This window comes from Mustela putorius, unplaced genomic scaffold (assembly GCF_011764305.1).
Source record: "Mustela putorius furo isolate JIRA1106 unplaced genomic scaffold, ASM1176430v1.1 tig00000253_pilon_pilon_pilon, whole genome shotgun sequence".
Taxonomy (NCBI): domain Eukaryota; kingdom Metazoa; phylum Chordata; class Mammalia; order Carnivora; family Mustelidae; genus Mustela; species Mustela putorius.
In genome coordinates this window covers 6,358,338-6,384,085 of record NW_025421329.1, presented here as the reverse complement: position 1 = coordinate 6,384,085, position 25,748 = coordinate 6,358,338, and the positions used below count along the sequence as shown (strand labels likewise).

The 25,748-nt window shown below is 44.9% G+C and overlaps 1 protein-coding gene across 11 annotated transcripts in view; it reads right to left on the bottom strand.

The window, feature by feature from the left end:
- The window catches only part of RIN2 (Ras and Rab interactor 2), a 223,509-nt gene that overhangs the window by 27,791 nt on the left and 169,970 nt on the right, over positions 1–25,748 (bottom strand). For 9 of the 11 annotated variants that reach the window (XM_013057060.2, XM_004754139.3, XM_004754135.3 and 6 more), the window contains 4 exons: positions 15,128–15,320; positions 11,551–11,662; positions 7,655–7,727; positions 2,288–2,379 (listed from right to left, as the gene is read on the bottom strand). In XM_013057060.2, the coding sequence (XP_012912514.1) occupies positions 2,288–2,379; positions 7,655–7,727; positions 11,551–11,662; positions 15,128–15,320 (470 nt within the window). Of the gene's footprint in view, positions 1–2,287; positions 2,380–7,654; positions 7,728–11,550; positions 11,663–15,127; positions 15,321–24,377; positions 24,482–25,748 lie in introns of all 11 variants that reach the window. The other 2 variants (XM_004754140.3, XM_013057064.2) reach the window with 1 other exon arrangement.

The following is a 25,748-nucleotide window of genomic DNA, read 5'->3' as shown; positions in this document are numbered from 1 at the left end:
GTTTCTTTCCTATGGGGCCAAAATGGCTGACCATGGGGGACAGCGGGGAGGCTCTCACTGGGAGCCCTTTGTCCTGTCCTCTCTGCCTCGTAAACACACCTGAGAGTGTCACCTGCTTCCTCTTGCCCTTCCTCTCCTTCTCTCTGGCTCTGTGCTGTCCAACGCAAGAGCCACTGCCACAGAGGCATTCAATTTTAAATTTCGCTTCACGTCAATCAATTAAATTTAAAAACAGGCATGCAGTTCGATTACTGGCAAATGTTGAAGTAGTTTCAGAACTAAGATATGTTACGTGAATGTAGTTTTTCAACTGTAAATTTAATGAAATATGAATACAGTTCACGTGTTTCTGATGAAAATTTAATGCCCATAGAGAGATGTGCTGTAAGGATAAAACACATGCTGGATTCCAACACTTAGTATGAAAAAAAAAAAAAAGAATGTAAAATATCTCATTAATGCCTTTGAAGTATTGCTTTTATTGCATCAATAATTTTAAAAACATTGCTTCCATGTCAAAATATTTCAGATCTAGTATAAAAAAATAAAATAAATCATAAAAATTAATTTCACCTGTGCCTTTTAAATTTTCTTTAATGGGAAAATTTAAAATTACACACTGGCGTTATATGCGTTTCTCTTGCCCAGTGTAGGTCTGCGTGGAATGACTCTCACCACCTTTGGGTCTTAGTGCTGCCACCACTCCTAGACTTTATAAGGCTTAGTACATATAGCTCCCACGAATGTGTTTCCTCCCATATGGATTATGGACATGGGTGGTGGGGTAGGGGAAGGGACGGACGCTATTAACTTTGACCCCTTGGTGTGGGGCCTATCATGTAGCAGAACTCTGGAAATGTTTGTTTGAAGGAGAAATAATGAAGAACAGAGTTGTAGAAAGTGCTATCTCTTCACAAAATGAATAATGTGTACACTGAAAATTACAAACTGGGTATGTATTAATTAGGCCTCATTTGCTTCTGGTCAGTGGCCACTAGGACAAGGTATTTTTGTGTTTATCTCCTCATAACACATACACTGACCTTCAGTCCTTCAGCCCCGGCATGCAGCAGGCACTGCCCACTGACCACAGAACCAGGAGTTCTGTGGCTGGAGGTCGGCTGTGAAAACAGACCTGGTGCTGGTCTTCCAGAGGCCAGCGATCTAGTTGGTTATATTCACTTAAATTCGGGAAATGTCTTAAACTCTCTCCAAAGGTGTCTGAAACTCAAATGCAAGAGATGGTATAGCTTTTCAGCAGGGACATTTATCCTACCCTGGTATTTTTTACCAGGAATCAGTTTCCCAATCCCACTACCTAACTACCCATCAGATAGGTCTGAGACAGATGGAGCAATTCTTTTGAAGCAATTGTAGCTTGAGAAAGAGTCTGAATCTGTCTCTAGGCTTCTTATAGGTGCTAGGAGCCCTGGTACTTGCATTTCAGCATCTCAAATTTCCATTCCAATACTATGGCCTGGTTGTTAATCTTTTAGAAGACCGAAGCCCTAAAAATCTAAAGAGAATCTCCCCTTCCAATCTGGGGGAAAAGCTTCCCCTCCCCCCAAAGTTAAACCCACAAAAATTCCTCAGGGCAATGGGACAAGGAAGTGAAATTGGGTGAACTGTATGTCCCGATCCATTGTCAACTGATGTCCCAAAGCATGGTGTTGCATTTAGGGGCGTTGGCAAAAGGGCGGGAGAGGGAAGCCAGTGCCCAGCTGGTCAGAGCGAGGATGCATGGCAGGATAGGGGACACGGCCCAGGACACCAGGACTGACACTGAACAACCACAGAGGAAGTGAGACAGATGTTACTTGAGATGCCTACATGGTCAAATTCCCCAAAGCACAGAAGTGCCGTCAATGCCCATGTGTTCTTCTAGAACAAAACGCGTGCACGTGAGATATGCTGTGCTGTTTCCCTTTCTGCCAAGCAATGCCTTTCCCCAGTAAGACACCGCAGAAAGGAAAGATAGGACCCATTACAGAAGTTCGTGTTCCATCAGGACGTAGACTTTTAGGGTAGCTTCCATTCATTGACGGGAGACACTGGGAGATGTCGGGATTTCCCAAGACAACAGAGGGCTTGCCTCTGAGAGTCAGTTCAGTGTCTGACTTAGAAAAAAGACTCTCAGTACATGTGATTCTGGGATCTCACGGCCCTGTGAGCAAGTTTTGCCATGGAGATGGGGATTATTTTTTGATGGAACAGTAAATCACCAGCCAACATTGGCTCTGCTCCACAGATCATTTCAGGAGAGAACTGGGCAGGGGCACCCACTTACTTAGTCCCAGCTGGGCTAGTTCTTCAAGCCGAGCCTCTGTCATGGCTGTTGAAATGGCATAAGGCAACTTCAAGGTAAACGGCAGAACGTCCCTGATTTTTCAAAAAAGAGAATATTTGTAATTATGTGTCTTGTTTCTGTCTCTTGTTTGCATTTCATCCTAGAGATGTTTTAGCTTTGATTGCAATGTCCTAAGGAAACACTATATCATACCTAACCAGACCTTGTCTTTACTGGGGATGGAACTGCAAGATTACTATTCTTGCCTCTAGTGACACTGGGGACAGACTGAGAGAGAGGCTGACTGGTTTGGTATCTGTAATGAGGACAAAATTTCCTCCATGAAGTAGCTGACGTGTATCTGGTATTAATATCAGAATCCCTATGTCGGTGGATCTGACATATATATACATAAAACATTATGTACTAATTTGCCACATGTTCTGAATATTGGCCCCAACTCATTGAGCAGGACTGTGTAATCCTAAGCCGAGGTTTATCATCTCATGTCCTTACACACAGCATATTCTCCACCACTATCTGTCAGTTTTACTCTGACATCTTCCAGCTAGAGCCCACGCATTGGGGGTTGTATGCTGGATACAAAACTTCCTCCTGTTTTAAGGTAACGCTTCTCTATCTGTAATGTACACATGAATCCCTGGGAGTCTTGTTTTACTGCGCGCTCTGATTCAGGAGGTCTGGGTGAGGCTGGAGATCCAGCATTTCTGGCATGCGGACCGCCGATGCTGCTGCCGCCACCCCTGCACCACGCTCTGAGTAGGGAGGCAAAGAGAAAGGACTTCATGCAACAGCCCTGGCCCCAAGCAGCATGGCACCATGTGTGCACCAGCAAACACAAGCACCCAACATCATAGACCAACAGGCCCAACAGGAAGAAGCTGAACTGAGCTGGCACAAGGGTCCTCCCACGGCCAGCAAATAGTGCCACCACGAGTAAATGCATGGACCACGAACTCTTTCTTTCTCTGAAAGGACAAAAGCAAACCTAACAAACATCTGCTCATTTTCATATACAAGGGAGTAGCATTGGTGGCTCCCCACTCCCCAGGGCTCACACAATGCCATGGCTGACAATGACAGGGAGAAAGCCTGTTTTGAATAAATGAATGAATGAATATGCAATAACAATGGTGACTTATCCAAAAAGAAATTATTTGTTTCAGTGGTAGTATTAGTCTTAAAAAAAAAAGAACTTGGGGGCACCTGGGTGGCTCAGTTGGTTCAGCATTGGACTCTTGGCTCAGGTCATGATCTCAGGGTCTTGGGATCAATCCCTGTGACAGGCTCTATACCCAGTGGGGAGTCTGCTTGTGGGCTCTCTCTCCCTCTCCCTCTGCCCCTCCCTCTGCTCATGCTCTCTCTCAAATAAACAAATAAATAAATCTTTTTTAAAAAAGGAATTTACTCATTCATTCAACAAATGTTTATGGTTGTCTATGATGTGTCAGACACTGTTGTAGGTGCTGATAACAGACAAAAGACCCTGCCTGCCTACACAGAATATCACTCCAGTGAACACCAAAAGACAATGAACAAATATGTAGTTTATAGAACAGGAGAAAGGGATGTGTGCCACAGATTTTAATATATGTGCAAAAGGGGAATAACAAAGAGTATTCAAGAGTGACAGTTGGCCAGAGAGGGCCCCAAGAGTAGGTAGCATTTGAGTGAAGATTTAAACAGATCAGGATGCAACCCATGAAAGAAAGAACTTCTTAGGCATAGGAAGCAGCAGGTGCAAAGGCCCTGTGGTGGGAGAGGGTCCGGTTTATAGGAAGAACAGCAGGGAGGCCATCATGGCTGAGGTGCAGTAAGTGAGGGACAAAATGTAGAGCTTCCACCAGTATTTTGTCTACACAAGAGGCCGTGAAAACCTCTACTGAAGAGAATAACTATCCCAAACAACTTGTTTACAGTAAGTTTAGGCAACATTCTAAACTGAATCAGATTAAATGTGGATGACTAGAGAATTCTGGAACCCCTGAAGCTGTTGACAATGAATAACAAATTAGTAAGGTCAATGAAAAGAGCAAAACACGAACACAATGTCATTTACTGCATTGTCTCCAATAGAGCACTCACATAAATATTAGGGGGTGGCAATCAGGAGGCGGCTCTTTCCTGAGCTGTCAAGCCTGGGTCACCCCCTGTTTCCAGGGACCCTTTTGTCTCCCTCCAAATGGTGTGAGCACCTGCTTCTTCTTGTCCACTTGCATCCTTTCTGGATGAAGCAGGCAGAGCCTTGGGGGGGGGGGGACGGCAGCGTCTGTAATAGTTGCTGCCCGACCGGGGAGAGGCAATGACTCAGATTATAATCTTAAAGGAAGATTAATGGGAAGCAGAACTTCGTAACACCAGAGTATCATATAAATATATGTTTCTACGGCTGCAAAAACTTAATTAAAATCTTCCTTCTTTAGACAATTTAGAAAGCCACATATGACAAAACTAACCTCTGTTTATTTTAAGCTTTTATCTTGCCCAGCGCAGTACCTGAAGCCTAAACATCACATGGCTGGTTTTTCTTAAGGGCACGTATGACAGGAAACCACACCTGTATTTCACTAATGGGTGTTTTTCAGCTTTGATCTACTGAAACATTAGATGTTGCCCATGAGTCCTTTTCCACAGCACCAGCTAAGGGCACAAGATAGCATCTACACACCTACACACACACACACACACACACAGAGTCGCTTCCCTCTCTCTTTATCCTGTTAAGAAAAGGAGCCCTGATTCTAAAACCTACATAACAGACAAAATAAAGCCAGCTTAGGTATAAATGTTTCACTCAAGAGTTTTAGGACACACAGAATTTACTTTTGAACCTTTGCTCTGTATGTCATGTTTCTAAAGTGGAGGAGACTAATTCTTGAGTACTTACTATTGCACCAAGCACTGTAACTCACGTTGTACCCACCCAGGCCCCTAGGAAGAAGCTCTGATGTCCCGCATTCTGTGGGTCAGGAGCACAGGATAGCATAGACGCAGAGGTCTCTGTACCCACTCACAGAGCTGATGTGGAATTAAGTGGGGCCAGGAACCCAATTACACTGGACCCCAAGGTCCATGGAGGGGTGCTTTTACAGTGGCAAGATATGAGCTCTGGCATCATAGCAGGACTGGGTTTAAATCCAATTTCTGCCACATATTAATTGAACAATTGTGGTAAGTGTCCCACTCTCTGAGCCATGGTGTCTTCACGATCCTAATTTTGGGGTTGCCATGAGGATTAGAAATGATATAAATATGGTGCCTAGCACCTTTATAGAAAGCCCCTAAAAATACCATTAACCTTAATCAATGATAATTAAGAACTATTATTTCCTCTAGCTCTTTGCGACTCGAAGTGTAATTGCAGAACCACCAGCATTGGCCTCGTGACCTGGGAGACTGTTGGAAACGCAGACTCGCCAACGCTGCTGTGGACCCCCTGAATGGGAATCTGCATTCTAACAAGATTCCAGGTGACTCTCGTGTGCATAAATCTTTGTGGGGCAGTGCTCTCCATGACACCAAGGTTGCTGAACTGAGAGTGAGCTCCCAGGCATTCGTGGCCAAGGTTTACATCTCATTCTTCAGCTACCTTCCTGATGTGACCAGTCACATGCTGACTGATTCATAAATTCTCTAGCTTAGTGCACCTGTGCCTATGCATTCTGGGGGGGTTGGGGGACACCAGCACTGACAACCCAACCACTTTCTCTATGTGAATACATTTACGTATCAGTAACCAACTAGAGCATTTCAAAAATATTGTGGTCAGACTGGGTCAAATCAGGTACTGTTGCCTAAGAACACTGATTCAGGTAAACAGGTAACGTAAATAAAGCATTGGAGGAGAAACAAAAACATGAAGAACTTTTGCATTTGGAGGGATAAAAAATAGGAAAATGAATCTCAGAGCTCTCTGATCACAAAATGTCAATGTGGGGATTTTTCCATCAGCACCTTATATTGGGACCATGCTTTGTAGTGTAGGGAAGGCTTTCATGTGCTTTATCTCCTTCAACCATCAAACAGCCCTGGACATCAGGTTAACCAGCCTCTTACGAATACTGAGGGGGAGAGATGGTATCCTTCGTATGCTGCTGCCAAATACTATGTTATAGGTGTAACGATTTTTCACAACAGGACAGTCAACAAGCCAACTCTGCAGAGTAAGCCAACTTCGCCTCCAATCAACACGCTAGTGTCGAAATTCACTTTCGAGAGCTGGTTGGCCTCAAACCAGAGCAGGTGTGGATTCCTGGAACCAGTGGGGACTCCTGCACTGGCTTCTTCTTCTTTCTGGGCAGTAGATATTTACCCTTACACAGGCCAAGGGCTCTTGCCCACTGGGTCCAACTCTAGATGAAGCCCCTTAGCTTTCTCTCCTGGGTGATCAGCCCTGCAGGTCCCCACTGTAAGTTCCTCCCCACCCTCAGGCCATTGACGGTGTGGCTTTACCTGCGTGGTGACATCTAGGGGTCAACTGCTCAGTGCCTTCCCCTGGGAGGGTCTAGACCAACAGGTAAAACAAACATCTAACTCCGTTTTTGAGAATAGACTCGACCCTTAAATTAATATCAAGGAAAGGAACCCCAAACAATCTTCTCCACTTCAGACTGGGATGGCTGTGAGACATGATCTTTGGAAAGACCCCAGGAACGTACGTCTGTCTGTGCTCTATCGGCTGCAACAGGCATACAGAGAAGCCAAGGGGGCCTGCGTGGAGGTCATGTCAGTCTCTGCAGATGAAGACTATGGATTCTGAGTCATCCAAAGAACACTCCACTTGAAAAACTATGATGGCTAGAAAGGAAAGAAACAGGGAGCACCTTCAACGACTCACAGATTCCCCACACTAACACGGGGATTTGTCGCCGAACTACTTGTGGTCTAACACAGTTGCATGAGGGCATGAGCACTGAGTGGGCCTGGAGAACAGTGATGCAAGATTATGAGCTGGTTTATGGGCCCGTATTTCCAGCATCCCTTGGAGAGTTTGCAGAAACATTATCAGGGACCTTTAAATGTTAGGGGTCTTCACCGTGGGTCCCTTTCTGTGTGTGCCTGTGTGCACATATGTGTACATGTGTGTCTGTTTTCCTGCCCGACAGGTCTAGGGGAAAGAAGTCAAGGGCATAGCTTGAAGATGGGGCATATTAATTTGGATGGGCATAGCATAGTATTTTGATACTACCTGGCAGAGGGGACTTGGTGACTGTTTTAATTCATAATCAATCCCTCCAGGGACATCTCCCAGACCCCTCTGCCCAGCTTGCATCCAGAAACCCCGAGGTCATTTACACGGCATGCACTAAGCAGGTGCCTGAGATCGTAAGAGGTGTAGAGTCTTACCTGCTGATGCAGTAGAAAGCAATGAGCCGGAACAAATCCGCAAAACTGATTCCTGAGCCTTCCAGGGAAAAGGCTGCAAAAGGGAAGATTTCGGAAACCAGCTGAGTATCCCGGGGAATTGTTTTGGGAAAGGAAAGGCCCTCTGCTGTTGTCTGCTGCATGTGTAGGACCCTCTCAAACCAGCTACTGTGCAGCTTATCAGAACCAGCTGTGGTGAGGATGTGTGTCACCCAGAAACAGACCAGTAGAATCCATGGCCTAGAAGTCCGGGCCCTGACTCATGCTCTAGTGCTTGGTAAACAGACCAGCACAGGCACAAATTGCACAACTATCTTTTTTTTTTTTTTTTTTTTTTTTAGTTTAAACACATGAGGTACTTGGGTGGCTCAGTCCATTGAGCGTCTGCCTTTAGCTCAGATCATGATTCCAGGGTTCTGAGGTTGAGTCCCACATTGGGCTCCCTGCTCAGCAGGGAGTCTGTTTCTCTCTCTCCCTCTGCCTGCTGCTCCCCCTGCTTGTGTTCTCTCTCTGTGTCAAATAAATAAATAAAATCTTAAAAAAAAAATTCAAACACGAAGTTGAGGAGGGGCCAAGGGGCTGGTCAGGCCAGCCTGCAAGGCCATGAGCATACAACAGTGCTGGGGAAACATGGAAGCCCCCGCTGCCCTTGACCCTCTTTGGGTAGATGGGTAAACCTACTGGGTCACATTCCTCTTTTCCAAAATAGGCCACCTCTGGTTAAGACACAAGGCCAAGGGAGTACAAAGCTTGGAGGAAAACACAAGGTTCTAGTAAATTAGCTCTGGGGTAAATTCAGCAGGGAAGATTCTAAAACCCATTTACTTTGAGTGCCCCTACCCACCACCACAAAGTGCACAAGCTTCCCAGCGACCATGAGCTGGCCAGACAGTGAGCCATCCTGCACATGTTCCCAACGGCTGGACAGTGAGGGTTTGACTTTAGATACTTACATATTTGCCAACCACTCCTCACGCCGTGTCTGCCAAAATGCCACTCAGGCAGTCATCCTTCCAAAAACATTCCAAATAGCCTCAGCCTTGTGAAGATTTCCTCGGTTTCTCAATCAGTTTTTCTCCCTCTTATAATACTCTGAATCCTCACTTACATTGTTTGTTATCTGCATATGTTGTTTTAGTTTGCTTATCAGTATCTCTGTAGCACCCCAAACACACCTATGCCTCTACATATACACCATGACAGACAGAAACAGAAACATGCACGTGCACCACCATTAACTAAATAAGTAGGGGGAAGCCGACGTGGGGGTAGGCTAACCTCTCCGAGCCTTGGTTTTCTCATCTGTACAATGGACAAGAATAGCAGTTTCCCTCTCTCTCAGAAAGGTAGAAGTGGAAACTGAAATTTTAAAACATGGAGTAATTGTATGTAAGTGATGAATCACTAAATTCTATTCCAGAAACCAATATTACACTGTGTGTTAACCAAGTCAAATTTAATTAAAAAAAAAAAAAAGTAAACAAACACCAAGATCTGGGCATTAGGTATGCTGGTTGCTACTTTCTCTTAGGTGTCATTCTCTCAGCTGACAGACCAAAGAAATACATGAGTATACTAACCTATGTAAATACATTTGACTACCAATATTCCCTGCATGTAGCCGTCTGTATGGATATCAAGAGAAAAATGAGTTCTTACTGATGTCTCCAACACTAATCCTTACCACATGGATCATTCTAGTCTATAACCTCCCCCTCTAAGAGTGAAAAACATGGCTCCCACCATCCACCATCATTTACTTCACTGTTCAAGTCCAGTATCCATGTATAGTGGTGTCCGAATTGTTAATCTGTTTCCCTGTGGGAGGCCACTTTTATAACTACAGTATCATACTCATGTGGCATTCCTTTTGCCATAATACCATTTAGTCGGGTAAAATCTGTTTATTACCTAAAAAAATAAAATAATAATACAATTACATTAACTTAGAGGGGTAATTCATGTGAAAGCAGTCCATACAAATACGAGCTGGTCTTTACTATTAAACCATATTGTCCAGATGTTATGACAAGGTATCTGTGTTTCTAGCAAGTCCTTCCTTTCCCAATCCACCTCCATTCACACAGAAGCTAGGCCCTGGCCAGGAAGGGCCAGCATGGTGGGACCAAGACCTGTGGTAACTAGTAACAAGGGAATGCTTTGCTCAGACCAACTTTTTCAACCACGGTAAGTCCTCTGGATGGGAAGAGGGAACTGATACAAATCTTGACACAATACGGAGGGAAAATCTTCAGCCAGGAGGAAGCTAAGATGAACACCAAGAAAGCTTTAAAGTGCTAACACTAACTGTACTTACTGTAGGGGGGCGAGGAGGGGGTTTCTAGGCTAACTTACCAGGCTTCACTCTGGATATGAGAAGGGATGTAAAGACCAGTTAGATCTATCACTTCTTGGCTAGCCAAATTCTGAAAGCTACTGTAGCATTGACTTTCCTCACTTAAATTTTTATCCATTGTCTTTAGAATGGAGGGTTTGCAATCTATCTTGTGATTACCTCCTCATGCAAATTCACAGGTATGAACCACACACCAGGGTCACTGACTGTTCGTGGAGGTTTTCCTGGGCATCAGTAACCTTGTAAAGCCTGGAGGAAACACATCACAAGGCCCAGGTTGACAGCTGAACCTGAGGCTGACCTCAAAGAGGCTGGCAGGTTTCACTTCTGCTGGAAATGTCTCCTCTAGACTCTGTGAAGGCCATTTGGTTCAGAGAGACCATGAACTCCAGGCTGAGTATAATCCCTTCCCTGCTCTTCAACTGACCTCAGTACCTTCACTTCCCTCAAAAGTGGGGACTGAGGCTTGCTTAGGTGGAAACTGGGGAGCAAGCGAACATCGTGGCCTCAGTCTTGCTATAGAGAGAGTCACTGGGCTTCCAAACTTACCACTCCTGGCCTTCCCGTCTCAGCTTGTTAACCCATGCTTTCTTTCTTTCTTTGTTTTTATTATGTCACATTAGTCACCATACAGTACACCATTAGTTTTTGATGGAGTGTTCCATGATTCATTGTTTGTGTGTAACACCCAGTGCTCCATGCGATACGTGCCCTCCTTAATACCCATCACTGAGTCAACCCATCCCCTCACCCCTCTCCTCTCTAAAACCCTCAGTTTGTTTCTCGGAGTCCATGGTCTCTCATGGTTCATCTCCCGCTCAGATGAAACCTTCCCCTTTGGGGCACAGAGTCACAGCAGATCCTTTCCCGGAAGTTGCCAATACATCAGCAGTATGTGTTCCCTTTTGTATTTAAAACATGGCCCTCCACATTTTCAGGGATTGCTGAATAGCAGAAAGAAAACCAAAGCCACCTTTCTCCCTTCAAAACTTCTGACGGCTAATTTCTTTTCAGAGGGCTGGATTCTGCCTCTGATGAGGGGCATTTCATAGACAACTGAACAGTGATTGTCTGGAGGGAACACGTCCGCTCAAGGGTAATTCACAAAGATGTACAGACACATGCCTTCGCATGCCATCCCATAAAAAGGCCCAATCGCTACAGCTTGTCCTGTGGGTTAGTCATCAGTAAACCTAGGAACCAAATCCATGCTCTACTTAACTGGGGAGGGGAAAGAAAGCCAACCTGCCATGTGCCAAGCAGTGGGCTGCACACAGGCTGTTTACTTAAACCATTAACAGCTCCCTGATGCTGCCATCACCCCATTATCCTGACAAGAAAACCAAGGCTCCTTGGGTCCGTTACCTGCCCAGTCAATGAGTGAAGAAGGAACTGTGCCAGGACTCAGTCTCATGTCTGTCTGTCTGTCTGTCTTGAAGGGCAAGCTCTGTCCACTTCCACTTGCTTGGGTGATCAGAGGCCCTCCCATCAACCAGGACTTCGCCATCCAGCGACCACTTACTGTACGTGCTTTCCTTTATCGTAAATTCCTTGAGAGGGGCTCCAAATTCACAGGGTAGGCGAAGGGAGAGAACCTTCTTCTGCATTTTGGTGGATTTACGAACCAGGAATATCTAGTGGAGGGAAAAAAAATTCAAGCTGAGGAACTATCTAGAAGGTGAGAAGCTGAGCATGTGATTTCCTGCACACGCAATGTCCATGACTAGAATGTCCTTCATAACTAAACCTTAAGGCTCAACTGGGGACACTACTGCCAGCGAAAGGGACTCTCAACCAGCATGCCCCAGCTGCCTTCCTTTGATAACTGGCTTCTCAAGAATCCTACTTTCCCTTTGACAGAATCTTCTCCAGGAGACCAATGCTCCCTCCGTCTGCAGAAGCAATTTCAGTTTGGTGATTGTTTTATAGCTCTTGTTATATGTTCTCTAGACCACGTCTTCCATGGGCACCATGGTTGATGAACCCAGATTCTAAACAGGAGTAACATGGCTAAACACTAGGAGGTAAATTGGGAGTTCACTGGCTAATTTGGCTCACGAGTATATTTATGAGAGAAAATTAAATTCGTGGGGCATCTGAGTGGTTCAGTTGAGCATATGACTCTTAATTTCAGCCCTGATCATGATCCCGGGGTTGTGGGATGGAGCCCCACATCGGGCTCTATGCTTAGTGGAGTCTGCTTCTCCTGCTCTCCTTCTGCTCCCCCACCCTCTCTCAAATAAATAGATGAATCTTAAAAAAAAAAAAAAAAAGGAGAGAGAAAGAAAATTAAACTTATTTCTAAGAGTGAAAAAGCAGGTTTTTAAAATTAAAATCAGAGTTTCTAGCTTGTCTTGGAAAACAGCATGATATGGCAAGATTAGGTATGGTGAAACAATTGCTGGAGCTAAAAATGGCTGCCCCATTAGGGAGGTAGGGAGGTAATGCTTTGAGGTTCCCCCAAGCCAACACCAGAGCTGCAGGTCCATTTTGTCACCCCAATTTGTGACAATGTCTCTCCCAGTTCTAATACTATCTTCAGGCATGTGCTTTAAACCAACCCAACTCCCGCTGTCCAACTTGAGCCGCCATTCTGGCCTCCGACACTGCAGAGGCAACTATGCCCTATAATGCTAGGCACTGCACAACTCCAGGGGGAACCAATTCCCTAGGCTATAAATCAAACGGTGTCTCCTAGAGTGTGCAGTGGAACAGCCTGGCTGAATTCTGGTTCCCTTCTCGATGGAGCACATAGCCCTTCTCCAAGGATCCTATCCTGTCTTGTTTCTCTAACCACTACTCTCTCCGCTGTATTCGGACACTATGCTCTCTGCTCCCTTATTCTTATCATTTCACCTCATCTTCACTCCCCTCTGTATGTCCAGTCAGTATCTCCCAAGAAAATTCTTCTGGGTGGAGGTGGGAGGGCGGCTCTGGGGATTGGGTGTCTGCTGAGAGGGAATTAGGAAGACCTTTGGGTTCTCTCTTCTCTCCCAGCAGTCACAGCGAGGCAGCCATGGGAGAGAATACATCTACTAGCCAGTTCTGGGAGTCATTGCTTTTGGGACACCCTAAAACTGGAAAACTCCAGTTTCTATCCCTATGGGTAGAAAAGCCCAAAGCCCTGCTGGGAGCCAGCGGTTGGTTGGTGGAGTAGACATTTCATTCCTTTGTGCAGGTGGGTGTCTCCCTGAAACCTGGGGGTCAGGGAGAATAAAGTCTCATTTCCTAAATGTCTGCAGCTTTAGAACAGAGAGTCAGGCCTGTAGACCAAATCTATCCTGCGGCCTGTTTTTATAAATAAAGCTTTATTGAAACAAAGCCACACTCCTTCACTTACATGCTGTCTTTGTTGCAGCTGCACTATGAGGCAGAGCTGAGAGGTTCTGACAGATTCTTTGGCCCACAAAGCCAAAAATATTTACACTTTGGCCTTTTACAGAGAGTCTGCCGATTCCTGTCCTAGGATGGAGAGGATTAAGGACCCATGAGACCATGGCAGGACTTTGAAATCTTCCTTCCTCTCACACCTGCTTTTCCTTCTCTTCAGCATTCTTGCTTCTGGTGCACTCTGGCCTATTCTGACCCATGCTGCTCCCTTCCTCCGCCTGCCCTCCGCCTGCCCTCAGCTTGCCCTACCTCGCCAGGCAGGTCCTGTCCAGGGATCAAGTAGGTAGACAGACAGAACATTCTGCCTGACTTGTTCCCCACAGGTCTCAGCAGGAATGGACGCGCCCCATGCTGGGAGGGAAGCCAGGAAGAGAAGGGAACTGTTGCTTAGCAACAGGGTGACCTCCCTCTTCAGAACATTTGTGCAGAAATGCAGGAGCAGACAACTTGACCTCCAAAAAGAGGGAGCCCCACAGACATGGGTCCTGATCATACAGACCCAGACTAGAGCCAACGACCTGGCATGTTGGCAAGGAATTTTCCACAAAGATGATTAAATAGTGCACCTAATCACCCTGAGCATGTTCCAACATTAGTCTCAGTCCCGTCTGTTTCTGTCTGATGAGAAACAAAGACTCACTTATAAGTCAAAAAATGATAACAGCGAGGCTCTGGCTGATAGGAAACTCAAGAAAGTTCCTTTTTATGCCCAACTGCCACAACGTTCTCAGCCGGCTATGATGGAGGGTCCCTCCCCCCTTTTTTCCCTTGCTTCTCCATTTTCTCTTAGTTTCTATCTCTTGTCATGAGTTGTTCCGAGTCTTACTTTGTCTGTGATTTATTGTATTTATCCTTTCTTTGGAAGTAGATATGGTGCATAAGCATTGTCCAATACAACTTCCTGTGTTGGAAACATTTTATACTCCACACCATCATCCTATGTGGTAGCCTCCAGCTGTCTATGGCTAGTGAGCCCTTCAAATGTGGCTAGTGCAACTGAGGAGCTGCTTTTCTAATTTAATTTAATTAATGCAAATTTAAATAGCCACACAGGGCAAGTGTCTACCATACTGAACAGCATAGGACACCAACCACAGAATGACATTTTTTGAGGAACCTCTATAGAGTCGTGGAGTGGTCTTGATTAAGAGACTGGTGTTGGGTAGACAGTAGCTGAAGAAACATAACTGGGCCATGAGCCCTGTGGGAAGTCACTGAGGAAACCCAAGAGAAACAGGATTACATCAGCAACCAGAGCAGACAAGTCTATGGACACAGAACTTTGGAACTTTTGAAGTCTGAAGTTGGACAGCTAGGCCCTGGCAGGGATTCCAGGCTCAGAATGAAAACAATAGGGGCAGCTGAGGACCCTGAAACCAGGTTCATCCTCAGTGTTGAGGTCCAAGAAGTTACCCCAGGGCCTCCAGCCAGGGGCCCTCCTCATTACCCAGATGCTCTGTCACCCTACCCAGTCCTGGATCTCCCTCTGTAACGAGTCGATGAACACAGAAAGACAAATTGTGAAGGGTTCTTTTCCTCAGGCCTGCCTCCATATATCCCACAATCCCCTTGCACTGCGACCCAGGTGCACACTGGAAGGCTTGCTCCCTACAGCCTAGGAAGAACTTTCTGGAACTCCAGGTCTTTCTCTTGAAGAAAGCAGCAGCCCTGCCTGTCTCAACCTGCTTCTCTGAGATTCTGAGTCTTACCCCTGGAGGCTGGGACTGGAGGATTTGTGCTGCTTCCTCCTCACTCAGACTCAGCTGCAGCCATATTGGGTGGGTGTGGAGAAGGCGGTCCAAAATGCTGAGCCTATTGGAGAGGCTATCATAGCCAGAGTCCCGCGGACAGGTCTTCACATCCTTTTCTTCGGAATAGCCATCATCCTTGTGTCTTACCATGCTAGGAGAAAGAGAATTGGCAGGGGTCAAATGGCCGCAGCCCCATTTCTCTGACAAGCAGACCGTCCTACAGTCTCTAGGCTAGACCTGTCCTAGCACATACTCCCTCTTTCATCCCACCTCGCTTCCCCTCTAGCCTGAAAGTTTTCTGGGGGGAAGGCGTCCTATCAGCTCTCTCTCCATATCTATACCATTAAACAGAATATTTGACAGACCCAACAGACCTTCTATTTCTAACCCAGTTTTCAAAAGGTTCTAAACATCCCGAATGCTGTCGAGTCTGTCTTCTGGCATAAGCCATTTCACAATTTGAGCACAGAGCCCTAAATGCTATGTTCCATAGGGTAGCATGAGGTTCTAGGGCTCCAAAGCATATATCATAGGCACCACCGTGGCATGCTCAAAAAGTGAAAACAAAACATTCACACTCGTTCATGCACACTCATACCCACATGAACTGGATTTCATTTCTTTTCACACATCGAGGCACTTTTGTTACTACCATTATTTGTAATAAAACCTCACAGTTGAATAATGCTGTGCTATTTATAAAATCATACTAACATGAGTTCATTATTGCCATAAAGTGGAAATAGCCCAAACTTCCATCACCTAATGAATGGACAAATAAAATGTGGTCTAACCATACAATGGAATTTTATTCAGTCATAATATTCATTCAATCTGTTTATGAATGGAGTACTGATCCACACTCCAAAATGGCATGAACTGTGACGACTTCATGCTAAGTGGAAGCAGCTAGACACAAATATTGTGTGATTCCACTTATACAAAATATCTAGACTAGACACCAAGAGAGAAACAGAAAGATTAGTGGTTGCTGGGACTGGGGGCAGGGGCCGGATGGGTACTGGTTGCTAATCAGGATGGAATTCCTTTTTGAGGTAAAGAGAATGTTCTGAATGGAGACATGCTGATGGCTGTACAACTCTGTGAATGTGCTGAAAAGCAATGAATTATACAGTTTAAGTAAGGTATGCTGTGTGAATGACACCTCAATTAAAAAACGTCTTATTGATTTCCATAGTTGCCTTTGGTGCCAAAACTAACCTTGTGACTGCGTATGCAATTCCCTTTTTATGAATGAGAAAACTGGGGCCCAGGATGGTATCGGGCTGCCCAGAATTATAAACACTCATGAAATGGCAGAGCTAGAAATTCAAGAGGTCTGGTGTTCCTCCAACTCTGCAGGTAACAAGTAAGATCATGAACACAGGCGAGCTTGTATCTATGTGCTGTCTGTTGTGTGCCAGACCCTTTGCAAACATTCTCTCATTTCCTTGAAAACAGTCCCCAAAGGCAGGTATCAGGAATCCAGTGTTTAAAAAAAAAAAAAGCAGGGTGGGTACGGTGGACAGGGAAGCCCAGACTGCTTAAGTAACTTGCTCAAGGCAAAGATATGCCTCTGATAAGAGTGAGCAGGAAGGCATTCAAATCCAAGAGTGCTTGGTTCTGGTGTCTCTATCCCTCTCCCATGCCCTGGGTCTCAGTGAGCTGGTCATCAATCCCTGTCTTGGAGTGGCCAGTGAAAAACATCAGATCTGATTACTCACATTTGAAGGGGCAAGTTCAGCTTGGGGTTCTAATAGTTTTCAAACATCTAAACCCCAAGAAACCCAAATGTGTGGCCTGAATGAAGTTTTCAACATTGCGAATGATGATAAAGTCAAATTGTAGGCAAGAGTGAGAAAAATGTAAAAAAAAAAAAAAAAAGTGTGCTCTTCACCTGTGTACCACTCTACTCCTAAGAGGTGGGACTGAATACAGAAGAAGCCAACTTAAGGCAATCGACTGTTTTTGGGGAAGCAAGCTCAGTATCAACTCCCACAAGGATAAGTGCACCAGCTGGCCAAAGACCCCCATCTCGACGTCTTCCCTGCACATTCTTGACTTTGTACAGATCTGAAGAATCTCATGCTTCCATTCAAGATTTACATTTGTTTCCCCTTAAAGTTTACCTTTTGCTACCACTTTCCAGATGGGAGTGTCTAAGCCAAAAAGAGCAGTTTCTCCTTCTGCAAATGCTCCCCCATCCCCTTCCCGCCCCAGGCCTCCAGGTATTCTGAAGTGAATCTTTGCAGCTCTAAGAACGCACTCTTCAAAACGAAGCTGCTGTTAAAATTCCTTTCTCATGAGGCCAACGAGGCAACTTGAGAGCAGTGATTCTCAACGCTGGCTGCCCATAAAAACTGCCTGGAGCTTAAACATGTTTTGATGGCCAGACTGCACCCCAGATCAAATAAATCAGACACTTTTTGGGGCGGGATGCAGGCATCAGAATTTTACAAATTTCCCCAGGCAATTCCAACTTGTAGCCAAGTTTACAACCACGGCATTGGATTGGCACTTGAGCCAGAGAAATCTCCTGGGGTTTGTTAAGCTGCAGATTCCTGGTTTCAGCCCCAGAGGGTCTGATTCTGCAGTCCTGGGGTGGGGCCCTGCATTTCTAACAAGCTCCAGGAGACGCTGATGCAGCAGTCTGGGGAGCATTTGCTTAAGACCGACGAGCAAAATGTGCTCTTGAACTCAGAACCAATGAGGTGGGGTGGTTTTTTGCAGGGGGGTGGTGCACGCTGGTAACATGACCCCGAAAGAATTCTCCAGACCTAAGTAAACCCTCCATTCCTGCCATCTCGGCCTGGTGCTATTTTACCAAGAGCAATTTTTACTGTCTCTAACACACCAATCCTAACGTTCACGTGTGTGGTGATTAATATGTGGACACTTCTTCCTTCCTGAGACGGACACATCCTTGAACAACCTCAGCTGTTCAAGAGGTAAAGAGTCTTTGTCAGCCTCAGCCTCAGCCTGAAATGCCCGGGCCCAGACGGGATCCATGAATGAGATCCATGGGGCTTCATCAAGGAGCAACCATAAATTAGATCTTGTCTTTGCAAATGACTAAGCTAATGCATTTCTTTCACCATCAGATGTTTGAGTTTGGTAGTATATTATTATAAGATAGGTTGAAAGAAAGAATGAAAAAAGACAGATTGGCTTGTCTTAGAGACAACCTTCAGGAAAGAACTAATGAGGGAAATGAATCTGTATTGGACGCTGTTGGTGCCCTGCCCAGTTCCCCTTTACTAGACTGGGGACCTGTGCCCCCGCTGCCGTGGGTGCTGGCTGCCCCCTTGTCCTGCGCATACCCAGAAAATTCTGTGCTCCCTTGGGAGCAGATGCACTAATGACATACTGAGACAGGGCATAGAGGAACGACCTTCTTGCCTGAAGGTGAGATAACCCCCGGGTGCTAGTCATGTGGCAGAATTCCCTGTAGGATCAGGCTGAGGTTACTCTCCAGCTGCCCCCGGATCTCTGCCTGGTTTCCTACTCATCCCAGATGGCCCTGCTCACCCCTTCCCAGGCTGCTCCTGAGACCCTATCTCAGTAAATTACAGCACAGGGCTCTGCATCAAGGAAATTCAACCTAAAACAGAAGCTGATGAGAATCATAGAAACCAGTGATTCTTCAAACAGATGTCTGCCGCATATATGGGGTGAGGGGCAAAGAAGACTGGTTTATAAAAGATAAGTCGTTGTGATGTAATTCAGGAGGTTCTAATGATGACATGGTCACGGGAGGCCGGCCACTACGTGAGCCCCACCTCCCCTTTTGAGCTTCGCCTTTCTAATCTGCATGGGGTACAGGGGTACAGAACCCCTCCAGCATGGTGTGGAACTGATATGAGGAAGAATGCTGAGTAGGTACTAATCATCAGCAGGGGAAAGGTTGTGAGGGAACAGAACATTCACATCTTCAAATCTCTGCCCACAGATTACTTATCAGGAAGAGGAAAGGTACCCTGACAACACAGGAAATCTGTGAGATGCCATCTTGTTATTTTTTAAAGATTTTATTTATTAACTTGAGAGAGAGCAAACTAGAGACAGAGGAGAAAGAGAGAGAGAAGCAGACTCCCCGCCAAGCAGGGAGCCTGATGCGGGGCTCCATCCCAGGACCCTGGGATCATGAGCTGAGCTGAAGGCAGAGGCTTAACCCACTGAGCCTCCCAGTTGCCCCTGTGAGACACCATCTGAACCAGGTCAATCACATCAACCCCTCCAATAATCAGGCGCCTGATATCGTGTCCCCCTAATATTTGCTCTGAGAAGGTCATAGTAACATCTAGGTCATCTTCCTGCCCCCAAACATGTTTAACCTGAACCTCCACAAGAAAAAACAACCAGACAAATCCAAATTCAGGGACTTTCTGCAAAACCACTGGCCTGAACTCATCAAAATATCAATGTCATGAAAAATTTTTTAAACGGCTGTGGGATTATTATAGATAAAAGGAGAATAAAGAGATGTAAGAGAGGTAACTCCACTGAGTGCACGGAATTGATCACACGTGGCATCAGAATAAAAAACAGCTATAAAGGACAACTGGGGATATTCAATAAGGGCATATAACAGATAATATTGCATTAATGTTTAATTTCCTGAGTGTAGTACTGTCATTTATGTAGGAAAATGCTTTTGTCCTTAAGAGATGCAAACTGAAGAATTTAGGGCCAAAGTGTGAAAATGTTGGAGAGTAAATGTCAAATGGTCAGCCTCCCATTCCTCTCCAAAAAAAGGTGGGGGAGGCTTTTGTGGACATTGCTGCTATGAACATTGGGGTGCACGTGCCCCTTCTTTTCACTACATCTGTATCTTTGGGGTAAATACCCAGTAGTGCAATTGCTGGGTCATAGGATAGCTCCTATTCTTAACATCCTGAGGAACCTCCACACTGCTTTTCAGAGTGGAGAGATGTGGGGGTAACAGGTTGATGGGCACTGAGGAGGGCACATGTGCTGGCATGAACACTGGGCATTATGCGTAACTAAGGGATCACTGAACGCTACATCAAAAACTAATGATGTACTATATTTTGGCTAACTGAACATAATAAAAAAATAAAAACAAACAAAAATAAGAAAAGGGGGAGGAATACAGAGGTAAAGAAAATGTGGCAAAATTTCAACAACTGGTGAATTTAGGTGAACAGTACTATTCTTAACTTTCCTATAATGTTTGAAATTTCTCAAAATAATACATTGGGGAAAATATCCACCATCTCCCTGGGTTTATGAGTACAACATTCATTTATTTATTCAACTACTCTTACTATTTCTAAGCATCTAGGCCTGCTTTCATGGAGAGATAAAGCTCAGGTATAGATTTGGTGAGATCTACACCACATGTGAAAATACTGGGCAAACCACAGAAGGGCCCCCATCAAGGTTCCTCTAGGAACAGAGAACAAACTCTGGGCAACTCAGATACTGTATCTGGCCCCACGCCAATTGACCAGGGCCTCACGGCTCCAAAGCAGCTCAGTGGCTATAACACCCACTCTCGGGAACACGGCTCCCCAGCAACAGCTACACTCTGGTCACACCCAATTTAAGGCGCTGTTGAGTGTGGAACGTGAGCAGGCTTTCCACTTGGCTCTATTCCCTTCACACCCAGGGCCTCATGTTAGTAGCCTAGACAGGAGCAAGAAATTGCAGAAGGCATGTTCTAATATAGGATGGGTAGAAAGATACTAGGTCTACTTTTATTCAACGTTACAGAATCAAGTTCACCTCAGAGAAGAATAATTTGCAGCAGACTTTGGAACGATGCTCTTTCTTGTCCTAAGCCACAACTCCAGAGGACGACATGACCTATCATCAATGCAGCGTCCCGTGACCAGGATCCCAAACATCACATAGGAGGACTAGACTTTGACTTTATAAACTACTCTTTTTTCAAACAAATGACAGCAATATATAAAGTACCTAAAACTTAGATGTAGGCTGTCTCTGTAGGAAAAAACAATGGTGCAGTGAATACAGCTAGCAACCTTCTATACATCAGAATCTTACTTCAGCCACTGGATAGCAAAAATGAAGCTTTAGGGGTCTGGGTACAAGGCATACCGCCAAATTATTTTTTACCATCAACCAGGTGGTGGCTCCCATTTGGCTAATGGGTCTCAGCACAGGTGCAGTGCTCTGGATGGTTCTATGCTCAGGACACGGGGACAAAACAAGTAGATAGAAAAAAATAAAAAGCCAAACCTTTTCTGTGTGCGTTAAAAGCAAACCTTCATTAAGCTGGATGATTTTATTTTTTTTAAGATTTTATTTATTGATGTGTGAAAGAGATTAAGAGCGTACACGTGGGGGGAGGAGCAGAGGGAGAGAGAGAAGCAAACTCCCTGCTGAGTACGGAGCCCCACATGGGGCTGTATCCCAAGAGCCCCGGATCACGACCTGAAGACCTGAGCTGAAGGCAGCCACTGAACAAACTGAGCCACCCAAGCGCCCCTGAACAATTATATTTGGACAATTTACATCAACAACCATGGTAAGATAGCCTTGATTATTTTTTAAAGACAAAAGCAGTTTTAGTTAAATACTTCAAATGTCCAGCAAATTTTTCTTTCTAAAGCAGACAGATAAGTGTTCAACTGAAAAAGAGTTAGTTTAGTTAATTAACTAACTTTTAAAAAAAATCTCATGGAATCCATGGCAAGTCCTCTGGAATTAAATAAGGCAAAGTAATGCTTTCCTAAACCACTTCTTATGGTTCTTGGGCTCATGCAGAAGCATGTCTGCATATGTGAGTGTGTGTGCCTCCCCACAAACATGACCTTATCTGCCTTGGAATTTGGTGCTACCAAATGCAATCTACCTTCATGGAAAAGCTACACTTGTATTTTATCCAGATATTCTGTTTTGTTTCCATTTATAGAACCAATGGGCCTTGTAAATTGGGACATCGGGAGACATTTAGATGACCAAGTCAGCAGGATAGGTTGGAGGAAGCACTATCATGACCTCCTAAAATATAGCTTGGCTTTTGACTTTTGTCTTCCTCTCTACTCTCCAATTCCTTGCTCCAGGCTCTCCACCTGGTCTCCTACATCAGGCCTTTTTTAAAAAAATATTTTATTTATTTGACAGAGAGAGACAGACAGCCAGAGAACACAAGTAGGGAGAGTGGGAAAGGGAGAAGCAGGCTTCCTGCAGAGCAGGGAGCCTGACATGCGGCTGGATCCCAGGACCTTGGGATCATGGCCTGAGCCAAAGGCAGACGCTTAACAAGGAGACTCTCCTATATCAGGCTTTAGAAAGGTGTGGAAAGTGATTCTCTCTTGGAAGGAGACCCCCTGCTTGCTTTGCCTGTCTTCCAGACCAATCCTGGCAGTGCATTTGGGGCTGAGTAACCCACAAAGACCACGTCAGATTTGGATCTGCAGTGGTGAGTGGCAGGCTCCAGCCAGGTCTTACCTGGATTTCCAGCAAAATGCTCCCTAATAACTCAATCTTGAGGAAGACTCAGAGCTCTTCCTAGAGCCTGCGCCCCTGGGTCCTTGAAGGTCTCCAGTGGACCTTCCCAACTTTGAAGAAAACGAATAGTTTTTCCTTGTTTACACAGTTAGTGTTTAATACATTGTCATAGAATGAATCATGACAAATTGATGGGGTTAATTATCATGAGTAGGATGCTGAGCCCATCAATAAAGCACAACAAAACAAAAAATAACCGCAAAAGCAGAGCCTTGGCTTCCAATGTGCTTTTGTCCGGGGCTTAATTATGGCTTAAGATTCATTGTATCGCCTGCCTCCCTAACAAAGAGCTACAGTTCTGGGACACAGGGAAGCCCTCAAAAACAAAACCCAACCATATTTGGTGGGAAAATTTTGATATTTTATAAGTTCTCTATGGTTTATTAAAATTGACAATATTTCCCAAAGAAAGTTAGATATATCAAGGTCTCACATGAAGGCACAGTTTTTATTTTAATGTCCAGTAACTTTTAAATAGCTGCTGTAGGGGCGTCTGGGTGGCTCAGTCGTTAAGCATCTGCCTTCGCCTCAGGTCATGATCCTGGGGTCCAGGATCCAACCCTGCATTGGGCTCCTTGCTCCGCAAGAAGCCTGCTTCTCCTTCTCCCACTCCCCCTGCTTGTCTTCCCTCTCTTGCTGTATCTTTCCCTGTCAGGTAAATAAATAAAATCTTTAAATATAAAATGAAATAAATAAAATAAAATAAATAGGTGCTGTATTTAGTGTAGTTCCCAGTGACGGCAAAGATATTAAATTTACTTCCTTTTCCCCCAATTTTTCTTATTGTGGTGAAATACACACAACATAAAAATTTACCATCTTAACCATTTTTATTTGTTTGTTTGTTTTTAGATTATTTATTTATTTATTTGACAGAGATCACAAGGAGGCAGAGAGGCAGGCAGAGAGAAAGAGAAGCAGGCTCCCTGCTGAGCAGAGAGCCCGATGCGGGACTCGATCCCAGGACCCTGGGATCATGACCTGAGCTGAAGGCAGAGGCTTTAACCCACTGAGCTACGCAGGCGCCCCCCATCTTAACCATTTTTAAATGTACAGTTCAGTGGGGTTGTGTATATTCACATCGTTGTACAACCATCACTACCATCCGTCTCCAGAACTATTTTCCTCTTGCAAAACTGAAATCTATGCCTAGTTAAAAAACAAAAACAAAACAAAACAAAACAAAAACCAAACCAAAACAAAAAAATGCCCTTCACTTGGCGAAACCACTGCTGTACTTTCTGCCTTTATGATTTGGACTCCTCTATGATTTGTCTTTTTATGACTGGTTTACCAAACTTACTTTGTAAAATATATGTCAAAGGTGAGTCAATTTAAAGGAAAAAAAATGTTAGGTATGTTAATAATTGGCAAGATGATACAAGAATAAGAGAAAAACTGTGGCACAGTTTTGGGCTGAGACAATCTGGATTAAAACAAAAGAATACTTCTCCCATATTAGTACTTATAAACCTTGCTCCTGGACTCAAGGTGGGGAAGAGGATTCCCCCCAAAAGCATCTCTTTGCCATTGCTCAGCTCCCCCCTTGACTGGGTTCAAGCTATTCTGGGGCACCCAGTTGGACAATGGTTCCAACCCCCTTGTCAAACCCAAGGTCAGATCCTGCTCCCTCCCCATCTCCTGGCAAGTCATCTTTTGACACATTCAATTCCTTCAGCCACTGTGTATGCACCTCTGGGGCACTTACCCTATTTTAGTCTGTATTGCACTCACTTCTCTCACTAGCCTAGCTTCACCTCCCAGGCAGGCATTGATCTTATACTTCCATGATGGGATACTGGTAGGGTTCATCTGCAAACAAGAGGTTTATTCCTTTTGAGTGAGGAAGGGGAGAAGCCCAGTGGCAATGAGAAACATCATGGGCACTGGGTCTCTCCATCAGCGTCTTCTTGGGTTCCCCATGCATAACCTCTGATTTAGGTTTTCCCTCAGCCAGGCCAACAATAGAATCCGGCTGCTCAACTCCAGTCTCTGGAGACAAAAGGTTCTTGTCTCAGTGTTTATCAGGAAATGGGTGGAAAAATCACCACAGCTACCAAGATCCCCCTGGCCTCTGGCCATTTGAAGGCTTGGGGTGAGAAAAGGAAGCATCCCGAATCCTTCCAGAGCAACAAATCCAAAGTGTTTGCAGCTCCTTCCTCATTGTTTATAAATTTCCTTCATGGACAACCCCTCCAACCTCCCACCAGCTGGCAGGGGGTGGCCTTTCGATAGAAAAGTCAACGCTGAATTTTAGCTGACATCCACTAACACAGGACATTAGTGATACACGTTCCTTTCAAGGTTCCCAAATACAGAATGCCTTATCCCACCATTGGGAATGAGATTTAATTCCAACAAAAGAGGTTGACAAGTACCAGCTGGTTGAGCACAGAGAAGACAAGAGTAAAAGAGGAAGGCTGTCTTCTGTTGTGGTATGGAAAAATCCAGAGTGGGAACTGGACACACACACCTACGGGGGGCTTTAGCTTTTGGATCTCAACAAAGTTCTCATTTACCTAGAGTCAGAATGCATCAAAGTGAGAACTTCCTGCAAACGTGAATCAAGATCAAAGTGCTAAATTTTGTAAGGCATGCATGGTTTAATCTGGTCAAGCCCCCCCCCCCCAAAAAAAAAAAATCTGGTCAAGCCCGATTCTAGCCTCCCCTCAGCTTCATAATCTCCAGTGGTTTGGTAGAAAGAGCACCTGCAGTGAGTTGGAATCAAAGCCTCAGTTGACTCTTCCTGTGAGGCCTTGGCCTATTATTATAGGCAACTCGGACTCAGTTTCCCCTGTCTCTAAAGATAGAGTCTTATTGGAAATAGAATCTATTACTAAAACAGACAAAGCCTAAAAAGAACAGACTCTAAGAGTCAGGACTGTTCTGGGAACTATGAGTAAAGATTTTGTTGAGATGAATTTCTAGAATGTCTCTTTCATTGTCCCCCAATTTCCAGAAATTCAAAAAAAGAACACAAGGTGATGTGTTTCCATTCTAGGATACACGAAGATTATTCTATAAACACAGTTCTGGAGCTTTCTTGGGATGGTCCCTGGCAGGTCCTCACAGCGGGAAC